We start from the raw sequence: 20,933 nt of genomic DNA on the forward strand, positions 1-20,933 counted from the left end.
TAACTGTTGCTTAAATCACTGCAGTAAAAGCCTCACCTCATATGCATATTTGGACCAATTTATTAACTGTTGCTTTAATCACTGCAGTAAAAGCCTAACCTCATATGTATATTTGGACCAATTTATTAACTGTTGCTTAAATCGTTGCAGTAAAAGCCTCACCTCATATGCATATTTGGACCAATTTATTAACTGTTGCTTTAATCACTGCAGTAAAAGCCCCACCTCGTATGCATATTTGGACCAATTTATTAACTATTGCTTAAATCACTGCAGTAAAAGCGTAACCTCATATGCATATTTGGACTGTTTTAGTAACTGTTGATTAAATCACTGCAGTAAAAGCCTAATCTCATATGTATATTTGGACCAATTTATTAACTGTTGCTGAAAATCGTTGCAGTAAAAGCCTCAGCTCATATGCATATTTGGACCAATTTATTAACTGTTGCTTAAATCACTGCAGTAAAAGCCTCAGCTCATATGCATATTTGGACCAATTTATTAACTGTTGCTTAAGTCACTGCAGTAAAAGCCTCACCTCATATGCATATTTGGACCAATTTATTAACTGTTGCTTAAGTCACTGCAGTAAAAGCCCCACCTCATATGCATATTTGGACCAATTTATTAACTGTTGCTTTAATCACTGCAGTAAAAGCCTCACCTCATATGCATATTTGGACTGATTTATTTACTGTTGCTTAAATCGCTGCAGTAAAAGCCTCACCTCATATACATATTTGGACCAATTTATTAACTGTTGCTTTAATCACTGCAGTAAAAGCCTCAGCTCATATGCATATTTGGACCAATTTATTAACTGTTACTTAAATCACTGCAGTAAAAGCCTAACCTCATATGAATATTTGGACCAATTTATTAACTGTTCCTTTAATCACTGCAGTAAAAGCCTCACCTCATATGCATATTTGGATCAATTTATTAACTGTTGCTTAAATCACTGCAGTAAAAGCCTTACCTCATATGCATATTTGGACCAATTTATTAACTGTTGATTAAATCACTGCAGTAAGAGCCTCAGCTCATATGCATATTTGGACCAATTTATTAACTGTTACTTAAATTACTGCAGTAAAAGCCTCAGCTCATATGCATATTTGGACCAATTTATTAACTGTTGCTTAAATCACTGCAGTAAAAGCCTCACCTCATATGCATATGTGGACCTATTTATTAACTGTTACTTAAATCACTGCAGTAAAAGCCTCACCTCATATGCATATTTGGACCATTTTATTAACTGCTACTTAAATCACTGCAGTAAAAGCATCACCTCATATGCATATTTGGACCAGTTTATTAACTGTTACTTAAATCACTGCAGCAAAAGCCTCACCTCATATGTATATTAGGATTAATAAATTAACTGTTGCTTTAATCACTGCAGTAAAAGCCTCAGCTCCTATGCACATTTGGACTAATGTATTAACTGTTACTTAAATCACTGCAGTAAAAGCCTCATCTCATATGCACTTTACACTACTTAATCTACTAACTGTAACTTGAGTCACGGTGTTAAATGCCTCCCCTCAAATACACATTTTCTCTCATCAACTAGCTGAAGTTATCGTCTCTACCTGATTTATATCTGCCCACATCCTGGCATGTTTTATACTTTGATCATGTGTAGGCAGCAATCTTTGCACCCTCTGTACATCTTGCAACCGTACTATCGATACATGACGTACATATTCAAACCTAAATTTTAATACTTTCTCAGTTGTATTTATGATTAAATTCCTGTGCACAGAGCAAAGTTGAAGTCAAATTCCTTGTGACATAACCTTACTTGGCCAACAAAGCAGATTCTGACTCTGATTAGTGTGTTTTTTCAAAAGTCGAGAGTTCACAACTTTATTTTTATGTCCATCAGATCACTTTTCAATGTCCAAAGCCATTTTTTTGATGACTCATAGACAATCTCACACCTTTTATTTTTCCTACCCCGAGGTGGGCTTCATTTCATATACGGCCTTTTGAAACCCAGTTTTCCCCCTCCCTGATTTTATATTGTTTTGCATACTTGTCACACTTAAATGTTTCAGATCAGCCCACGTACACGGGGCACAACCTAACCGCTAAGAGCCTCAGCTCATATGCATATTTGGACCAATTTATTAACTGTTACTTAAATTACTGCAGTAAAAGCCTCAGCTCATATGCATATTTGGACCAATTTATTAACTGTTGCTTAAATCACTGCAGTAAAAGCCTCACCTCATATGCATATGTGGACCTATTTATTAACTGTTACTTAAATCACTGCAGTAAAAGCCTCACCTCATATGCATATTTGGACCATTTTATTAACTGCTACTTAAATCACTGCAGTAAAAGCATCACCTCATATGCATATTTGGACCAGTTTATTAACTGTTACTTAAATCACTGCAGCAAAAGCCTCACCTCATATGTATATTAGGATTAATAAATTAACTGTTGCTTTAATCACTGCAGTAAAAGCCTCAGCTCCTATGCACATTTGGACTAATGTATTAACTGTTACTTAAATCACTGCAGTAAAAGCCTCATCTCATATGCACTTTACACTACTTAATCTACTAACTGTAACTTGAGTCACGGTGTTAAATGCCTCCCCTCAAATACACATTTTCTCTCATCAACTAGCTGAAGTTATCGTCTCTACCTGATTTATATCTGCCCACATCCTGGCATGTTTTATACTTTGATCATGTGTAGGCAGCAATCTTTGCACCCTCTGTACATCTTGCAACCGTACTATCGATACATGACGTACATATTCAAACCTAAATTTTAATACTTTCTCAGTTGTATTTATGATTAAATTCCTGTGCACAGAGCAAAGTTGAAGTCAAATTCCTTGTGACATAACCTTACTTGGCCAACAAAGCAGATTCTGACTCTGATTAGTGTGTTTTTCTCTTGAAAAAACAGATTTTTATACAGTTGGCCAATTACTGATGGGCAAATGTAATCCAAACATGGTGCACATATGTGTGTAATAACAGCTACTTAAAAGCAAACTTTGTTCTTTTGCAGTTTTTGCAGTTCTTTTTTTACAGTTTCTGAGCTGAAAATCAACACAAGCATTCCAATTTACAACAGTACTAGTTTCTATTAATGAATGAAAAGAGAGAAAGTGTCATCTATAGTAGAGTTCATGTTCATGTGGCTGACACGTGCAAAAACAGGGTCAAAGTCCTCAGTGTTATCAGGAGTACTGCTGCAACAAACTGGCAGTGATGAAAAGACGAAACTGAGGATAGGAAATATTTCAGAAATTCTTTTAAATTATCACTAATACAAATAGCATGCCCCTGCACATGGCACAAACAACAGAGATGAGCTCAGCCTTCAGAGGATTATAAAACAAAGAAGGTTCAAGAACTTAAGGAAGCTTCATGAGGAGTGGACTGAGTCAGTGATCAAGAGCCACCACATGCTCCAGGAAATGGGCTATAAGGGTTGTGTTCTCAGAGTTGAGCAATTCCTGAACCACAGATGACATAAGTTTCTCACCTGGGCTAGGGAGAAAAAGAACTGACAATTGCTCAGTGGTCCTAAGTCCTGATTTCAGATGAAATTAAATTTTGCATTTTATTCAGAAATCAAGGTCCCCCAGTCTGGAGGAAGATCTGAGAGGCCCAGAACTCAAGGTGCTTAAAGTCAAGTGTTTTCAACAGTCAGTGATGGTTTTGGGTGCCATGTCATCTTCTGCTGTTGGTCCACTGGTCTTTATCAAGTCCAGAGTCAACACTGTCAGCCATCTATCAGAAAATTTTAGAGCACTTTATGCTTCCATCTGCTGTGAAGCTTTATGGAGATGCTGATTTCCTTTACACCTGTCCACAGTGAAGTCAAAACTATCAAGAAGTGGTTTACTGACCATGGAATTACTGTGTTTGATTGGCCAGCCAAGTGGTCTGACCTAAAACCCACTCTTCTTTGCAGAATTGTTTTAGTTTAACCACAATGGAGGGTTTTAGAGCATGAACAGCCTGTTTAAGGTCATGCCACAGCATCTTGATCAGATTTAAGTCCAGACTTTGACTAGGCCACTCCAAATCTTTGTTTTTTAGTAGAGTCACTCTGAGGTGGACTTGCTGGTGTGTTTGGAATCATTTTCCTGGTGCATAACCCAAGAGTGCTTGAGCTTGAGGTCCTAAACTATAGCTGGATATTCTCCTTCAGGATTTTCTGGTAGAGAGCAGAATTCATGGTTCCATCAATTATAGCAAGTGGTCCAGGTGCTGAAGCAGCAAAGCAGCCCCAGACCATCACACTACCACCACAATGTTTGACTGTTGGTATGGTATTCTTTTGTTGAAATTCTGTGTTAGATTTACTCCAGATGTAATTGGGTGTACAACTTCTAGAAAGTTCAGCTACTGTCTGGTCAGTCCACAGAATATTTTCCCAAAAGTCTTGTGGATCATCAGGCTGTTTTTTTAGTCAAATGTGAGACGAGCCCTTGTGTTCTTTTCGGTCAGCAGTGGTTTTGGCCTTAGAACTCTTCCATAGATGCCATTTTTACCCAGACTCTTTCTTATTGTTGAATCATGAACTCTGACCTTAACTGAGTCAAGTAAGGCCTGATGCACTCTTGGAGTCATTCTGGTAGGTGGGAAGGTTCACCACTGTTCCAAATTTTCTCCATTTGTGGATAATGATTCTCAACATGACATGCTGGAGTCCCAAACTCAACCCAAACTAGAAATGTCGTAACCCTTTCCAGACTGATAGATGTCAGTGACTTTGTTTCTAATCTGTTTTTAGCCTATTTTGCTTTGTCAGACAGGTTCTATTTAAGGGATTTCTGGATTTGGCAGGTCTGGCAGTAATTAGACCTGGGAATGGCTAGTCAAATTGAACTCAGCTTTCTTAAAAATGTGGTTAATGAGAGTTAATTCATGATTAAACAAGGAGGGCAAGCGCTTTTTCACACGGGGCCAGGTTAGTTTGGATGGCTTTTTTCCTTTAATAAATGAAATCATTGTTTATAAACTGTTTTTCTATCTACTTGGGTTATCTGTGTCTAACATTGAAATTTGTCTGATGATGTGAAACATTTAAGTGTGTTAAGTATGCAGAAAAAAAATCAGGAAATACTATTTCACAGCTCTGTATATGTTGGTATCTGTATCTTTATTGGCTAAAATTAATTTGTCAATATCAGCACAAACCCAATATTGTGCATCCTTATCATAAATCAAGATAATAGTCGCATGATGGGTTTTTTTTTGTTTTGTTTTGTTTTTTTAAACGAAATGACAACTGAATATTCAAAAAAAAATATAAAGCTAATCCCTTCACCTTGTGGGGCAGGCATTAAGTTTGCAGGATTAGAGAGTTTTAGGCAGAACTTTAGAATACTACATACTTTTAAAATCAGTTTTCTGTCTTTCATATCTTTCTCGATAACATCTCTTCATTTAATTTTTAAAATACAAGTCAAGTGTGATCACTGAGGTCTCTACAGCAGCTGGCCCATTACTTTGTTAGGCAAAATCCCCTCTGCTAAAGCAAGCTCATCTGTTTCCCCAATCACAGTATGCTGCATCTTTTCTTCAAAGTTAAACACTTATTTTGAAAAATCAGAGAGAAACCAGGTGGATGAACCCGAATAAATACAACTTTTATTTGACTGATTAACAGATCTGATTATACAAACGCCAACACAGAACTCTGAAATAACAGGACCAATCAGCGAGACGATGACTGTACATTCTTGGTGTGACCCTCCCTTGTTCTGACCACCCACCAACCTGCCCGCAGTAACTATTCAACTGAATCACTAGTGCTTCTTTCTGTACAAGTAAAGCTCAGCTACCCACCTACACACCCTCTACCCCCCCTCCCCTCCCTTTTTTCAGTGCACTGTCTGTTATCTACAGGCTGGAGTAGTATGTACCACCAGGACAAGTTTTGGCCAATTGTAGAACTGAGTGTCATGAAGTGTCTTGTACACAGGACTTAGTGCTGGAGTGCGATATTTTCTTCTCTTCAGGTTTGGTTTGTGTAGTCTAGCAGACAGTGCTGCTGTTATAATAGAGTATGCACCGTTTTAAGAGCTTGTAGTGTAAGAGCATAGTAATGTTTCGCCTTTTGGTTGAAATGCCAACAGCCAAAAATCTCTCGACATACAGGTCTAGGTTGGTTTAACTTAATAATCACTCTCTCTCACTCACACGCACAATCACACACACACACAAATACTGGTATGTTTTTCCCTTCATTTTTAAAAAACAAGACTGTTCGCAGTTGTGTTTCAGGCATTTTTTTTGTTCTCAATCTCTTCCTCTGGCCAAGCGTGACCTTCCCCACATACATGAAACACACAGTCACACACTCATCCCTACAGTACCTAAGTACAGACTCTTCCACATGCGTCCTTCAGCTGTTCCTACAGTAAAAACTCTAACCGCACCATCACAAGAAATGGATGGATAACACACCCACGCTTTCATTCATTCAACCACTCTTCTTCAACCCTTCCTCTCATCTCTCTACAACCCCCTCTCCCCCATTGGTCCCCCAAATCCGTTTACTCCATGTAACAGACAGTCTTGTATGTAACAGTGACAAATACTCGCCCTCAGCGTAACAGCCAGGAAGAGAAGAGAGAAGGGGAAGTAAAAGGAGAAAAAGGTGTAGGAGAAAAAGGGGGCGTGTTCTTCTGAAAGTGAAAGATGACAGGGGAGGCAAATCTGTGCATCCACCCCTCCTTCTCCCCAACATCCCTCTTTCTCCCCGCATCGAGTGGAGGAAGGAAGGATGAGGGAGAGAGGGGGGAGACCACTGAGGAGGAAGGCAGGGGGAGTGGGGGAGGAGAGAAGGAGAGCAGGGTGAAGTGCGATGGTCTTCATGTGTCCTGGCCATCGGTGGCGGGGGTCTCGTTGGCATTGGGCAAGTCCGAGTCGCTCTCCCGACTAGATATGCGGTCCAGCTCTGCTTGTACATCGCCCAGGCCCAACTTAGAACCTGCGTCAGAGACATGCAAATATACAAGTTAGTACGATCACAAAATAAGAACATAAAAACAAGGAACTTATCAAACACATTAAAGGGGGGAGCTTTTCATTGACTGTATAAAAAGATGGATGACTTGACAGGTCCCTGAAAGTGGTGCCAAAACATTTCAGAGACCCCTGCTGAGTGGCTGCTGTGTAGTTTAAAGCCCCATATCCCCAATGTGAACCGATGGGACAAGAGTCAAACTATAAAATCATAAATTCATGAGGAATCTATTTTTTCCTCTGACATGGTCTCTGTTGTCATTGTACGGTCCTGCCACACTGATCCATGTCCAAGGGATCATTTATCTAAGAAGCTTGCTTTTCATTAATAAATTGATGCTAAAAAAGGCGAGGCCATATGGCCTAAAATTTCTATTGTGTTTTTCCCTCTTTGGTATTATATCACAGTATTACAACATTTAAAGATATAGTGCATTTAAATGTATATTCAGGTGTTAAAATTCCCTTCTTCCCCTTTAAACCAGCCTGTAGTGGCATACTCTGCTAATGTCTGAGCATAAGATCACAGAAAAAAAAAGGATTTTAAAGGTCTCAGTGCAACTGCACCTGTATTTTTAAGTTTCATTTCTCTTCTGCTGAAGTGTGTCAAGCTGCTGCTGCCAACACCATGTCCTGATGCAGACACTCATAATAAAAGCACTCCAGCATATTAACAACTACAGACTGTGTCAGAAAAAGCCAATTTATCGTTGTTTTAATTCAGCTTTAGCAGAGATGCTGGTGAGTGTACAGGGCTTTAATGTATAAACCTGCTTCTCTGACCTTGTTGACTGCCACAGCCTGCCTCTTTGAATAATCATGGGCTTAAAATGTCAGTCACGAGTTAAAACACCTTCAAACATTTGTTTAAGCTGTTACTATACAAATTGCTGCGGTGCACAGTTGATCCATTGCAGCTCACAGCCTGTGCAAAAGCCCCAGACAGACAGACATTGTGCAAAATGAGGACACTCGTATGTTTAACTTAGCTTTAGCAGAGACACCGGTGAGTGTGCAAAGCTTTCATGTATAAACCTGCTTCTCTGACCTTGTTGGCTGCCACAGCCTGCTTCTTTGACTCATCATGAGCTTAAAACGTGAGTCCCGAGTTAAAACACCTTTAAAAAGTTGTTTAAGATGTTATGATACAAATTGCTGCAGCGCTGAGTCAGTCCATTGCAGCTTGTGTTAAACATTCAGCAAATGAGTACTCACTGTATGTTGCTGTTATTAGACACATTAAACTCTGTCACTTATCACTCTTCTATGCTAACGATGACATTAGTTATGCCTCGTGTGTTCACTTCAACACACTTGTGTTTACCAGTAATGATGGCACAACAAAAATTCATTCTGTGGCAGAAATTTTACCAGTAACAGTATTAATATCAGGTTATTGCCCACCACTAGTAAAAGCTATGGCTGCACAATCAATTCCAAATGTAAGTTTGTCTCTTTCACAGTAAACACACTGAAAAGTCCAATTTTTTTGCGATAAATATGAAAACATTTAATGAAAAAGCAATGATTTCTCATTCAGCATGTGCACATCTCACCATTTTTATGCTGTCAGACTCGAGCAAGCTATCTGCTGGCCTTGAATTAATTATTCAAAATGAATGATTTATTTTGGATCCATGGAAACCTTTTACAAAAAGCTAAACTACTCTTAATATGGATTCTTTTCAACAGTGTCAAATTTTCTTCCTTATTGGTGCATGCCTAAAATAAAAAAACAGACTAAAAGTATCAAATAAATGATGGTTGTAAGACTGAAACATTAAGTGCCTATGTTCAAGCCTTCACAAACTCACCTCATTTGTCTGGATCTTTATTTGTCATATCTCAAAAATATCTCAAAGGAAATATGGCACATACTATTTTTTATTTAATTAAGTAGGTCTGTGTAAATCAATTTTAAATCACCTGAATATACAAAAATGTTTTATTCTGATCAACTCAGAAAAAGCCTTTTATTAATACACAAGAAAAGTCCTAACCATGGACTTCATCTTGGTTTTCTGCATCTTGCATGCTTGTGCAGTACCTCAGTGGTGACCAAATAACTGATCAACATTTTTTAGAGTCCACTGGTTGCCACGGTTACCACCTGATGTTAACACTGGAATCTAAAAAATTAACTACAAGATGTCACTAATGTTCCAAATTTTAAACACAGCACCTTCAAGTCTTTAACTTTCTATTACCATGAGAGTTTGCTTCAAACTGATAGAAGAATCTGCTGTGAATGGTACCAAAGGCAACCTAAGGGATTTTTGCTATCTTATCAGTTGTCGATATGTGTTTTGGTTATCAGGAAGAAAGGAAATGCAGCACACCCCGACTCTGAATGGCATCAGCTGTGGAATATGTCAGCGTCTCTTTGAGTACTTTGGCTTCACTTTTTTAAATGGGAGGAGGTGAAGATGCATCGTCCATCTTTATATACAGTCAATGGTTCATTTTTACAACATTTAGAAATGTTTGGCACAATGCAGACTGCACAAGAAATTACACATGGTAAAAAAAAGGAGCTGGGAGAAATATTGAACACTGTCTTGACTATGGTTTTATAAATCTGGAAATATTAATATGCCGTTACTTTTCCTGGTAGGTGGTTACTAATTTAGTTAACAGAATTTGTAAGCACACAGGTGCTTTGCCATAATCTGCAGTGACCAAAGCCTCTGTGGTATTTCACTGCGTGTTTGTGGAGTGGAGCAGACAGGCAGCTACTTTTTAACATCTTTTCTCCTTATGTCAAAAACACATGTTTAAAGAAAAAATGGATTTAATATTTAGCAAGTATATCTCTTGAAGTGTGGCTTTGAAAGGATACCTAATTCAAAAAATATGATCAGTGGACCTGGGAAGTGTATTTCTGCCTTATAATGTATGCAGAAGGTCTGCACCAAGGGGCGTTGTTTTGAGTTTATAACAAGAAAAATAGTCAAAAACAAATATACTTAAAAATCTAGGGTAGGCTCTTCAATCCTAATAGATGGAAGAAGAAATCTTGTTGAGCAGTCTCAGTATTCAAATGTATATTAACGTGATTACACATTCCTCTGCAAAGACTGTATATAGTTATTAAATGAAAAGACTAACAAAAAACAAGGAAAAATGGGAATATTTGAAAAAACAAGAATTCTTAAGAGAGGTCATGTCAGATACAAATAAATGTTATTGTGGATCTTTCTTTCTTTCTTCTATGTAAAAGCATGGCTGTTAATATGTAAAATGCTCCTGTACTTTCCCTAAATAAAGATTTGCAAAAGAAATAAAAAATAAAAAATCTAGGGTAGATGTTATTATGAAGCTATGTCTGGCAGATCGCTACAAAGTAATGTCAATTAAATAAAAAAATGTAATGTAAAATACAACAGAAAGCCAATTGGTGCCAGCAGTCTCACAGTTAGTGAAATGAGGATCACCTGAGTGCAGTGAATCTGTCTCAAGTGATTGTAGTATAAAGACACTGAGTCTGGAAGGTCCAGTCACCGGTTAATCAGTATTTCTGGCTACCATTACACCATGAAGACAAAAGAACACTCAAAGCCACTCAGAGGTAAGGTTGTTGACAAGTTTAAGACAGGGGATGGATACAAAAACATTTCCAAGGCACTGAACGTCTCCCAGAGTTCAGTTAAATCCATCATCAAGGAATGGAAGGAATATGGCACATGTGTAAATCTGCCTAGATCAGGCCTTCCTCACAATCTGAGTGACTGTGCGAGAAAAACTAGAGAGAGAAGCCACCAAGACACCTATGACTGCTCTGAAGGACTTACAAGCTTCAGCAGCTGAGATGGAGAGACTCTGCATACAACAACTGTTGCCCTGCTTCTTCACCAGTCAAAGCTTAATGGGAGAGTGGCAAAGAGAAAGACACTGTCGAAGAAAACTCAGATTAAATCTGGACTAGAGTTCACCAAAAGGCATTTGGGAGACTCCATGGAGAAAGTTCTTTGGTTTGATGACATCAAAATGGGGCTTTCTGGCCATCAAACAAGACGCCAAACACTGCACAGCCCCACAAACACACACCATCCCCACAGTGAAGCACGGTGGTGGCAGCATCATACAGTAGGAAGCTTCTCTGCCAATGCAGCAAAACACAGGAATATCCTGGAGGACAATCTTATTCAATCTGCAAGAGAACTACGGCTTGGGAGAAAACTTATTTTCCAGCAAGACAATGACCCGAAGCATACAGCAAAAGCTACACAGAAATGGTTTAAAGACAACAGGGTGAATGCTCTGGAGTGGCTAAGTCAAAGCCCAGACCTTGATCCAATAGAGACTTTGTGGCTGGACTTGTAAAGGGCTGTTCAAGCCTGATCCTCAACAACCCGACAGAGCTTGAGCAGTTTTGCAAAGAATCTTTAGTGTCCACATGATTGCAGCCAAAGGTGACTCTACTAAATACTGACATGAAGGGGGTCAATATTAATGCAGTCACTTATTTTACATTTCATATTTTTGTTTAGTTGACATTACTTTGTAGAAAATGTGTTTTCACTTTGACATTACAGACTTGTTTTGCGTATTTAAAAAATATCCTCTATTTCCTACATATATAAATAACTCTATATTGAAAAATTCTTATACTAATGTTGATTTGTTTTTCCCTGTCAGTCCTAGGCTCTTATAATTGTCCAAAAATTTCTCCCCCATATGCCGCCCCTGTTCTCAGTCTTTCTCAATATCATGTGTAATGTTTGTGGCTGATGTTGGCAATGAGAATGCAATGCAGCATGCAAAATAAAAGAGAAAATATGCAGAGGAGCAGAATGGTGACATGAAAAAAAGAGGGGAAATATTCAGGCTGAGTGTTGAAATCATCAACCAATCATATGAAAATGAACCCGTCATGGCTGCTACTGTTTTGCAAAAGACTCCTAACAACCAAATTAAAACATTGCTGCAAAATTAATTCAATAACAGTGGGATCATTTCCCAGACCACAGCCTGATCTAGATCATCATTTGCCAATCACTTTCCAAAAACCTTATCTTGATATTTAAAAGGGAATTAAATGTGTAACATAGGAAGCATGATCCCATTAAAAAAAGGGGATGGGGTAAAAAAAAAAATAAGGATGCGTTTGGGGATGGACAATGACATAAGCAGGCAATAATAGATGAGAATCTGTCTCACACACACCTTAACGTGGCCAGCATCCTCTGACTAGTGCACGCACATACACATATTATGATGATATTAACAGTGAGATTACACAGTACACTCCAATGAGCAGAGTTAGGAATGAAAGACAGTCACACAGAGCTACAAAAGACTTAAAAATGATAGTTAGTGTGATTAGTTTGATGTCAGAATCTATTCATACTCTTTATCATGTGATATGTTCATGTCTGAAGCAGAGGGTAGGAGAGGGAGGGGAGGAGGAGATGATGGATGGCAGATGAAAAATAAAAAGAAGCTGAGTGATGCGGAGAGACTGAGAATGGCAAAAATCCTAAAAACTTATTTTCTATTTTACATTAAGCCAGAGCATTTAGCAACGCTAATCTTTTTCTCACCTGACTTGCGTACTGTTCCTGGAGTGTTGTTGCCTCCGCCTGGCGTCCCAGGACCTCCTGTTCCTGCTTTCTTTGTCAATAGACTGTTAAAGAAGTTGGCCAACACACCCTCGCTGGTCTGACCTGGAGGACAAATACAGAATATGCTTAACCCTTTAGAATCCTGGGTGAATGAGTCAAAAACTCTTATCCAGGAATACCCAAATAAAATCGAATGCTTTGTTTGAACCATTTGGAGTACAAGCACAAACAAGGTGTCTTCAAAAAATGATCACTCTGAAGTTTCTTCCCACACTGTCAGATTGACAGCAGCTACTACTGGTATTGAGAAATTTGTATTGTGAAACAAAGGCCTGTAGATGACTGTAGCTGGGAGGTATTCACTGGAAAACTCATCTGGACCAAAGCTTGAAGCCTTATCTAGTACAGGTTCAAAGATGATAACAATAGAACAGAAAATGAGGATTTACTCCTGTTTTAATGAGGAAAAGTCAGAGTGTTTTAAACTGGAGACATGTGCCAACCTCAAAGGATTGAGGTTGGCACATGTTTGCTATTTGCTAGTGCTAATACTTAAAAAAAAGACATTATTACAGCAAATACAGAGGACTACTGAGAACAACAACAGCAAATTTTAAATAATATAAAACCAGTCCATGGATATTTATGGATATAATAATGCTTTTGGACAAAATATATGACTGGATCTAGATATGTGGACTCTTACAGATGCAACAGGACAAAGGCATTATTCGTGGCTGCTGTGATGGTTTTATCCTGATATGGTTTACATGGTCAGCATCCTGTAAATAAGAATTTTCTGGTGGTGTAGAAGATGTACATACAAAATGCAAATAACTGAATAGTTCAGGGGTGTAGCTAAGGATTTTGGGCCCCCAGAAAGAAAATCACATATGGGTCCAATTTGCCAGCCAGCCAAGCAAAACATTTTACACATTACACCAATATCTATGCATTTTTATGTATTTCTGAACTATAATTTCCCCATTATTTATGAGCCCTATTTTTGCTATGGTTAAATTGAATTTACTTGTATTATTTCCTTCACAATCATTTGTGTGTTTATTAGTCTCTTCTTGTTCCCTGTCCCTGCCTTCTTCTCCTCCATCCTCCTCCTTTTGCTCTCTGTCCCTGCTCTCGTCTCCTCCATCATCCTCATCTTCTTGCTCCCTGTCCCTGCCTTCTTCTCCTCCATCATCCTCTTTTTGCCATCTTTCCTTGCTCTCTTCTCCATCATCCTCATCTTGCTCTCTGTCCATGTTTTCTTCTCCATCATCCTCATCTTGTTTTCTGTCCCTGCTCTTGTCTCCTCCATCATCCTCATCTTCTTGCTCCCTGTCCCTACCTTCTTCTCCTCCTTAGCCTTTCATTCCAGACTTCTCAAAGGCCCACCTCTACTGTGGGCCTGGGTAATCTGTACCTTTTTTCCTCCTTGTGTTATGCCCATGGAATAGTTGCAAAAATACCTGCTGGCCTGTCAGTGGGCCCTCACAATTTCATGGGGTAAAAAAACCCTATAAATTTAGACACATGTGCAGTTTGTCGCTCTGATTTCATGTATCACATACCTGACTGTGGCATTGCATTCGCTACGTTGGCCGCTGCAGAGCGGTTACTCGTCCTGGGTGAACCGGTGGGTGCTCTGCTGGTGGTGTCCTGTGAAGAGAACAGTTTGTTTCACACATACGAAGAGTGAATGGAGTGTTTTTTAATGGTAGAAGCCAAATTTGAAAAAAAAAAAAAAAAAAAAGAGAGAGAGAGAGAAACAAATAGAGAGAGCACTCACCACTGGTCGCCCTGCTGTCACAGCGGGCTGTTTGGCGAGCAACGACTGCAAATTAGAGCACAACATGTACACTCAGTCTAATTAGTGCTTAATTAACATATTAAAGCCCTCAAGTCACATTTAATTGGAGTAAATGCAAACTGTGGATCAAGTGGCATAAATAAAGATAGCAGAAATAGTTCCTGACCTGCAGTTTTACCAGAAACACCTGGTCATCTTCTGCCTGAATCTCCTTTTCATGTACAATCTGGAGACAAAAAGAAATCTCAGCTCAAAAACAACTGATAGGTTGGACTGGGTAAAGCCTTCATGATCCCTGCAGGAGTAAAGATTAGTGCAATGGCTTGGAAAACATTGAGTAAAATGAATGATATAACATTACAGCAGTGAACAATGAGTTACACTGTAAGCTCAGCATAACTAAGAGGATCTCACCCAGTTAGCTGATTTAGAAGTGAAAGCCCTTACCTTTCTGACGGGCGGTTTGACTATTACGTCCTCAAAGCTGTCTTCGGCTTTTACCGTCTGGAAGTTCTCGTGAAGTATGGCGATCTTTTTCTCATTATCCCAGCCTGATGGACTGATGGAGCACAAGAAGGGGGTTACAAAAACAAAACGCAGGTCGCACAGCACTGTAGACGTAATATGAAGACTGGCTTACATGAAGACAGCGTCTCTTTCCACTACTTGCGCCATGCAGTGGAAGGGAAAACCGTAGAGTCTGTGGACCAGGTATTTGTACAGGATGTCCAGGTTTTTCATCTCCTTCACTGATGTGTAAACCAGAGATGCACCATCTGACGCGACTGTCAAGGACATTTCTAACAAACTTTCTACAGGTAAGAGCAAAAATAAAACCAACAAGGGGGAAAAATCTTTTGATAGCCCTGGCACTGTTAAAAAACAAACTCTAGCTTTAGACGCAGTGTGCCTCACTTTGAGCACAATAAACCTTTAGAATTGAGTACCGTTTCCATACTGTATAGACTGGAAAGTAATTCTCTGAAAGAAAAAAAAAAAAAACAATTTCAAGCAGTATTGGGTAATACAAGTTTCAACAACCTCTCTCTGCAACAAAGCAATATAACACCAACAGTTTGAGCTGAGCTAACTGCAATAATAAGCGTGCTGCCCTAAGAACAGAACAACCTTAATGTATATCACCTTCTCCATCACTGAACAGCTGGACCTAAGGAGTATTCAGGCTTTAACTGATGCAGTAAAACTCAGCATCTGACTGAAAAACTGCAAAGTCAGTTATATTGATCGACAGCCCTTTTAAAACTTCTGCTTATTCTGAAGTGATTGACGCGCTCATTGTTTACTGACACTTCAAAGATTCTGTTTACGCAACTGTGAGCTCCTAGCGATGGTTAGATAAGGATACACTGCAGACAGAAACGTCTGATGTGAGACTGGATGAAGTCGAGGTGTTCGTCTCTGTAGTCATGCTCCTTCTCCAACGTGCTGATGGCGTCGCACTGAGGTCACAGAATGAGGCGTCACACAGAGGAGAGTGCATGCAAATAAATGCAAAGCAGAACAAAGACGCTTCTTGAAATCTTTAAAGGTAAAAGAGATGTATTCCTCTACATATTAAGTATTATAAATAGACAGAAGAGGGTCTGTGTGTACCTTAGTGCAGACCACCACCACTGGTATTCCCAAGTTATGTGTTAGTGTGTTGTCTCCTAACGGCAGCAGCACACTCTCCTCATCTTCATTCCTCCTCTGTGGAGTCCCATCTTCCCCACTGCCCGGCTCTGTGTACTCCTGGAACTGTTTTACAACTGAACACACATTAAACAACACACTTAGAAAACATTCTTTAAACTGTTTTGTTCCCTCTTAGGACAGAAAGTGTTTATTGTTGAAACTAGACTCCTTATTTATGAGCTTAAATCATCCATAAATAAAGCATCACACATATTTTTTTCAGCTTTATCTGTTAGTTGACCTAACTGATTTATGTGTGACTCACGTCTGTGCTCCAGCTCCCGCAGCGTTTCCGGGGCAACTCGGAGTTTGTCGATGTGTTCCCTAGCGACGGCAGCCCACTTCTGGAGAGAGTCCAACGCGTTCCAAGGTCTTGACATGTCCAGCGTTATCAGTAGCAACGTGTCACCGATCGAGTCCACTGGGACGGCTACTCCCTGCAGACCTTTGTGGTAGAGGTCTCCATCTAACACCCAGGCGTTACACCTGGTGTGGTCTAAACACACAGAACAGGTGCAGAAATACTTTAATACATTCAGAGCGCTGCTTTACTTTATAGGTGCTCTTTGTACAAAACCAAACAATGTATCAGCTTGTGAAATGGAAGCAGCGGCAGGTTACCATCAATGTCGTCATCATGGACATTAAAGTAGAGGTATTCCAGGCCACGTCCCTTCATGTATTCTTCAACACCCTGTAGTTTTGCCACCAAGGTGGTCTTCCCCGAGCCCACCTCACCTATACATAAACACAAAAACCACAAAATGAAAATTAAGAGCAAAAAACTCATGTATGCAAGAAGAAGCTGTAAATGCTGATGCTAAAATGTAGTGGAATGAATGATGTTGTTTATACCCTAGTTTTATAATTCTTGATTTAGTCTGCTGCACTCGGGTTTATTTAAAATATCAAAAGTGTTATGTATAAAAATGTAGTCTTACTATAATTTTAAGTACCATCCAGTGTTAATTTTGACAGCTATTTTTAAGTTTTATTTTAGTCTTAAGATATTGATATTGTATATTTGTTTTAGTCAGATTTTAGTCATTTCTACCCTTTATAAATTTCGTCAACTTAATCAACAAAAAACATTTTTGTCCTGTTTAAGTTCATAGAAAATGATTACAGCTGAGAGGCAGAGGAAATGCAGATACGTTGCGTTATATACTTTTCCCGATATCCAATATTTACAAATTCGTTTTGCTGATACCGGTATTCAAATGTAGTTCAGACCTTAAACTCCAGTCCTTAAAACACACAATTTAAAGTTTGAGGATGAACAAATGAACAAATTTCATCCTTAAAACAGACTTTAAAGATAAAGAAACAAGGATGGATAAAGAAACAGATGACAGCTGACAAAGGTTGGCTGGCCCAGCCGAAAACTCCACAAACTTATTTGTTCATACTGCCAATATTTACAGCTGATACAGGCAGAAATCATTGAAAAATATTAGTTGTATCAATCAGCAGAATCTTAATAACTGCCAATATCGATAAATCACTTTATAAGCCAACATCTGCACCAAAATCATGTTGATAATAGCATGCATCCTTTGTTGTGTTTTGAGGGACTTACCCACCATGGATTTTTAAAATCTAAATAAACATGTTATACATTTTAGCCTCATTGCAACTAAATTTACTTTTCATCAGTTCTAGTCAAAGATATATTTTTAGCTTGTCTTCGCCTCGTCTTTCTCATGGAAATAGGTTGTCGACTAACATGCTAATCATAGTTTTAGTCGACAAAATTAAAATAGATACTACAGATGCACTAATTGTAAAAAAGTTGGTCTGTTACTGGAGTTTAAAATAATTTATCCCAATGCAGACACCAATTTTGAAAATAATTTTGCAGTAAGATTCCTACTAGGCCAATATTTTATCTGTTGTTTGAACACAAAAAAGATGAGCACTTGTTAAACTGATTACTTTTCCCAGTAAAAGAACTCTTATTTGATTCATTTGATTAATTGTAGACGTCTGTTGTTTGTCAGCAGGGCTTTTATTGGCGATACCAATACCAATGCATTGGACCATCCCTTATTATCATTAGAGATGCACTGCAAAATCAGGGCTGATACAGATACCTGTTTTTCATCACATTTATGGCGTTGTACTCCCACAAGGCCAACATTTACTCTCATCTTTGACCATGACTGATTGATTGTACTTTATTTACCTGTCATGCACAAAAAGTGCCCAAGCCTCATGGGTTTATAAGACTCCAGAAATCAACTCATTACAGGCAGTTCTACAAAGTTGCATGATCTTTTCCCAGCTAAGTAATACAGTAGAGTCCGCCATTTCATCCAGGACTTGCAGATATAACCTGCTTTAAAAAGGTTCCTTTTCTGAAGCAAAACAAGTTTTTTTTATAATCATTAAACCTAAAAAAGTCCAAGATTGTTTTTTTTCTATAAACAAAATCACTTAAACCACCATAACCTGAACAGTAAAACACAAAATGAATCTGGTTCCCAGTAGCTACTAAGGCTGGGGAACATAGATTAAATCACAATATAAAGTTTTATTATTTCTTTGGCTAGAAATGTGGGTCAGAAAAAAAAGAACCGTTTCATACTATTTTTGCAGCAGAGATGTTATAATCTACACTCTAGGCAAACACTGAGGCATATTTTTTCTTGAATAGTTGGCAAAAGTCTTACTTTTTATATTTCTTCTTAATATTTTAAATAAGAATCACAAAAAATGATCATTCCCTTAAATAAACCAGTTCACACTGAATATGCAATACAGGTAAAAATAATCACCGTTAGATGTTTTTCTCAAAAGTGTTCAGCCCTTGTTTTCATGATTGCTTTAAAGGCTTTAAGTTTAACAAATCAGTAAATTTACTACAGTGATCAAAGTAGAAAAATGAAGTTATGTAACTCATACAGATTCATGCATCATGTTATGTCATCCTTACACATATGATTGGCCTACAGGAAAGGACAGTTTATGCTTAATCCATTGAATATTGTGTTGGTTTACTTGTTTTTGTTGAAAAATACAAAAATTGAGGAACTCAACATATAACTGCTTATCAAATTGCAAATGCAATATTGGAAATAAAATTACTATTATGAATTGCAAAGACTAATCTATATTTGTTTATTGTACAGAAAATCATCCTTTCATCGAACCATTAAATCATGTGCTCTGCCTCTCAACAAATGTTTAAATGACTTCTGGATCCATGTGTTTGGATGTGCACACCAGCTAGAGGGTCAGTGAGCTAGTATACTTTGAAATACAATTGACTCCCACTAATTAAATTCAGTGATAGTTTTTTTCAATAACCTCAGTGCATATAACTGCCTGTGGGGAAGCATACCCTGAACCCTGCTTAGTTCAGGCTAAGCTACAGATATCCAACACCTCTGGCTCTGCCCCTGGTCCCGTACCCTTTCCACCCCTGCAAGTAAACTGTAAACAATCCGCCACTCTTGGTGAGAACACAGATAGTCCAACACGTGACAACTGCAGTTTACATAAAGGATAAACAGCAGTACATAATGCATTTAAACTACCATATGCAGCTGCCATGTCATTAGTTAAGCTGACAGTACAGCATTGTTGCTCTTGTCTGTTTTAAGGTAGGGGCTGCCTCTGGTCAGGCTCTATGCCATATTAACTTAAACCGGCAGGGGGCTCGGTGCATCATAAAGCAGAGACTGCTGATGTTGTCATGGATAGCACAACACACTTAACATCGGAAAGCAACTCGCTGATTAGCTGGAATGGGTAGCAGGCAGCGGATTATCCCGGGCGGATGTGTGGACAGTGCGTGTTTATACGTGTGTGTGTGTGTGTGGTTAGCATTAGGGGAACGAGGACGGAGCAGACAGGGAGGCACCCTGTCTGCTTCAGTCTCGTAAAGCCTCGTGGCCTCGTTCAAAAACACACAGCCGGATGATTTGTCTAGTCTCCTCAGCATCATCTCCACCTAGCTGCTGCTAGCATCCCTGGATGCTAGAATGACTTGCAGGGTTTCAAAGCGGCCCGACTCTCTCCTGTTTTTTTTTTTTTTTTTTAAAGATGAGGTGGTGAGCGCGCGCCCGTGCTCGTGCGCGTGTAGTAGCGCCCATAAAAATACACCTGTCTCTTAATGCTAGCGGACAAACCCGCAACCAAACCTGAACACAAAAGAGCCACCATTGCAGGGATGAGCTAGCTTAGCTATCAAGCAGTATTAAGTATACTAGAGAGATCACCAGCTACTGTGCTGTTCAAGCTAATGATGCCTATTGGCTAGCCAGGACAGCCTGCAGACATGCAGAGATACCCACCCATGACCAGGACATTTTTCCCCGACGGTAGCTTTGATCTTGAATGGGTTGACACTTCACTAAGGATGGTGGACCTGCAGAGAGAAAAGCCGCTGTTACAACTAGTCTTAAAAGGCTAATTCATTCATTAAAAACAACGACTGACAGAAGCTAAAACGAGCTAGTGCTGCTGTGTCACCAGCCTCCAGTCAGTCTGGTGCTGATGCTAGCTAGCATCGTTAGCAAACTAGCTGTCAAACCACTCTCCTCACAACACAATGGACCCTTCTCGCCCACAGACCGTGCTAAGAAACACCCGGCTTAAAAAAAAGAACAGTTCGCCCACCATAAGTCCTGTCCGTCCTCCTCCTCTGCAGTGGAGTTCTCCAGTGTGTTCTTGGGTCCAGCTGAGGTGGAGGATAATAACGCACTCCTCCCTGAAGTCGCCATCTTCGCAGGGTTTGTACACCGAAGCAGAGCGCCCGGATGTAGCGGCGGTGTGCTAAGCTAGCCTGGTGGTGCACCGCCGCACCGCACGCCGGGGCCGGGGCGTGGTCCGCCCGCACAA

At 39.3% G+C, this 20,933-nt stretch overlaps 1 protein-coding gene across 1 annotated transcript; it reads right to left on the bottom strand.

Annotated features, from left to right (window-relative positions):
* Nucleotides 1–5,620: 5,620 nt before the first annotated feature.
* Nucleotides 5,621–20,933, bottom strand: dync1li1 (dynein, cytoplasmic 1, light intermediate chain 1). Its single transcript, XM_041810013.1, has 13 exons — nucleotides 20,712–20,933; nucleotides 20,387–20,460; nucleotides 16,710–16,826; nucleotides 16,354–16,584; nucleotides 16,008–16,162; nucleotides 15,760–15,853; nucleotides 15,034–15,169; nucleotides 14,841–14,952; nucleotides 14,560–14,619; nucleotides 14,373–14,417; nucleotides 14,155–14,242; nucleotides 12,566–12,688; nucleotides 5,621–6,987 (listed from the first exon to the last, which is right to left on the bottom strand). Exons 1-13 carry the CDS (start codon nucleotides 20,813–20,815, stop codon nucleotides 6,869–6,871), a joined length of 1,458 nt encoding a protein of 485 aa, XP_041665947.1. The 5' UTR covers nucleotides 20,816–20,933; the 3' UTR covers nucleotides 5,621–6,868.

Source organism: Cheilinus undulatus, linkage group 16 (assembly GCF_018320785.1).
Source record: "Cheilinus undulatus linkage group 16, ASM1832078v1, whole genome shotgun sequence".
In the NCBI taxonomy this organism is placed as follows: domain Eukaryota; kingdom Metazoa; phylum Chordata; class Actinopteri; order Labriformes; family Labridae; genus Cheilinus; species Cheilinus undulatus.

Coding starts and splice junctions, on each gene's coding strand:
- dync1li1 (XM_041810013.1), bottom strand. CDS start 20,815: ATGGCGACTTCAGGGAGGAGTGCGTTATTATCCTCCACCTCAGCTGGA. Junction 16,163..16,353: donor GCGGGAGCTGGAGCACAGAC/GTGAGTCACACA, acceptor ATGTGTGTTCAG/TTGTAAAACAGTTCCAGGAG. Junction 15,170..15,759: donor CAGACGTTTCTGTCTGCAGT/GTATCCTTATCT, acceptor CAGTCGCGTCAG/ATGGTGCATCTCTGGTTTAC.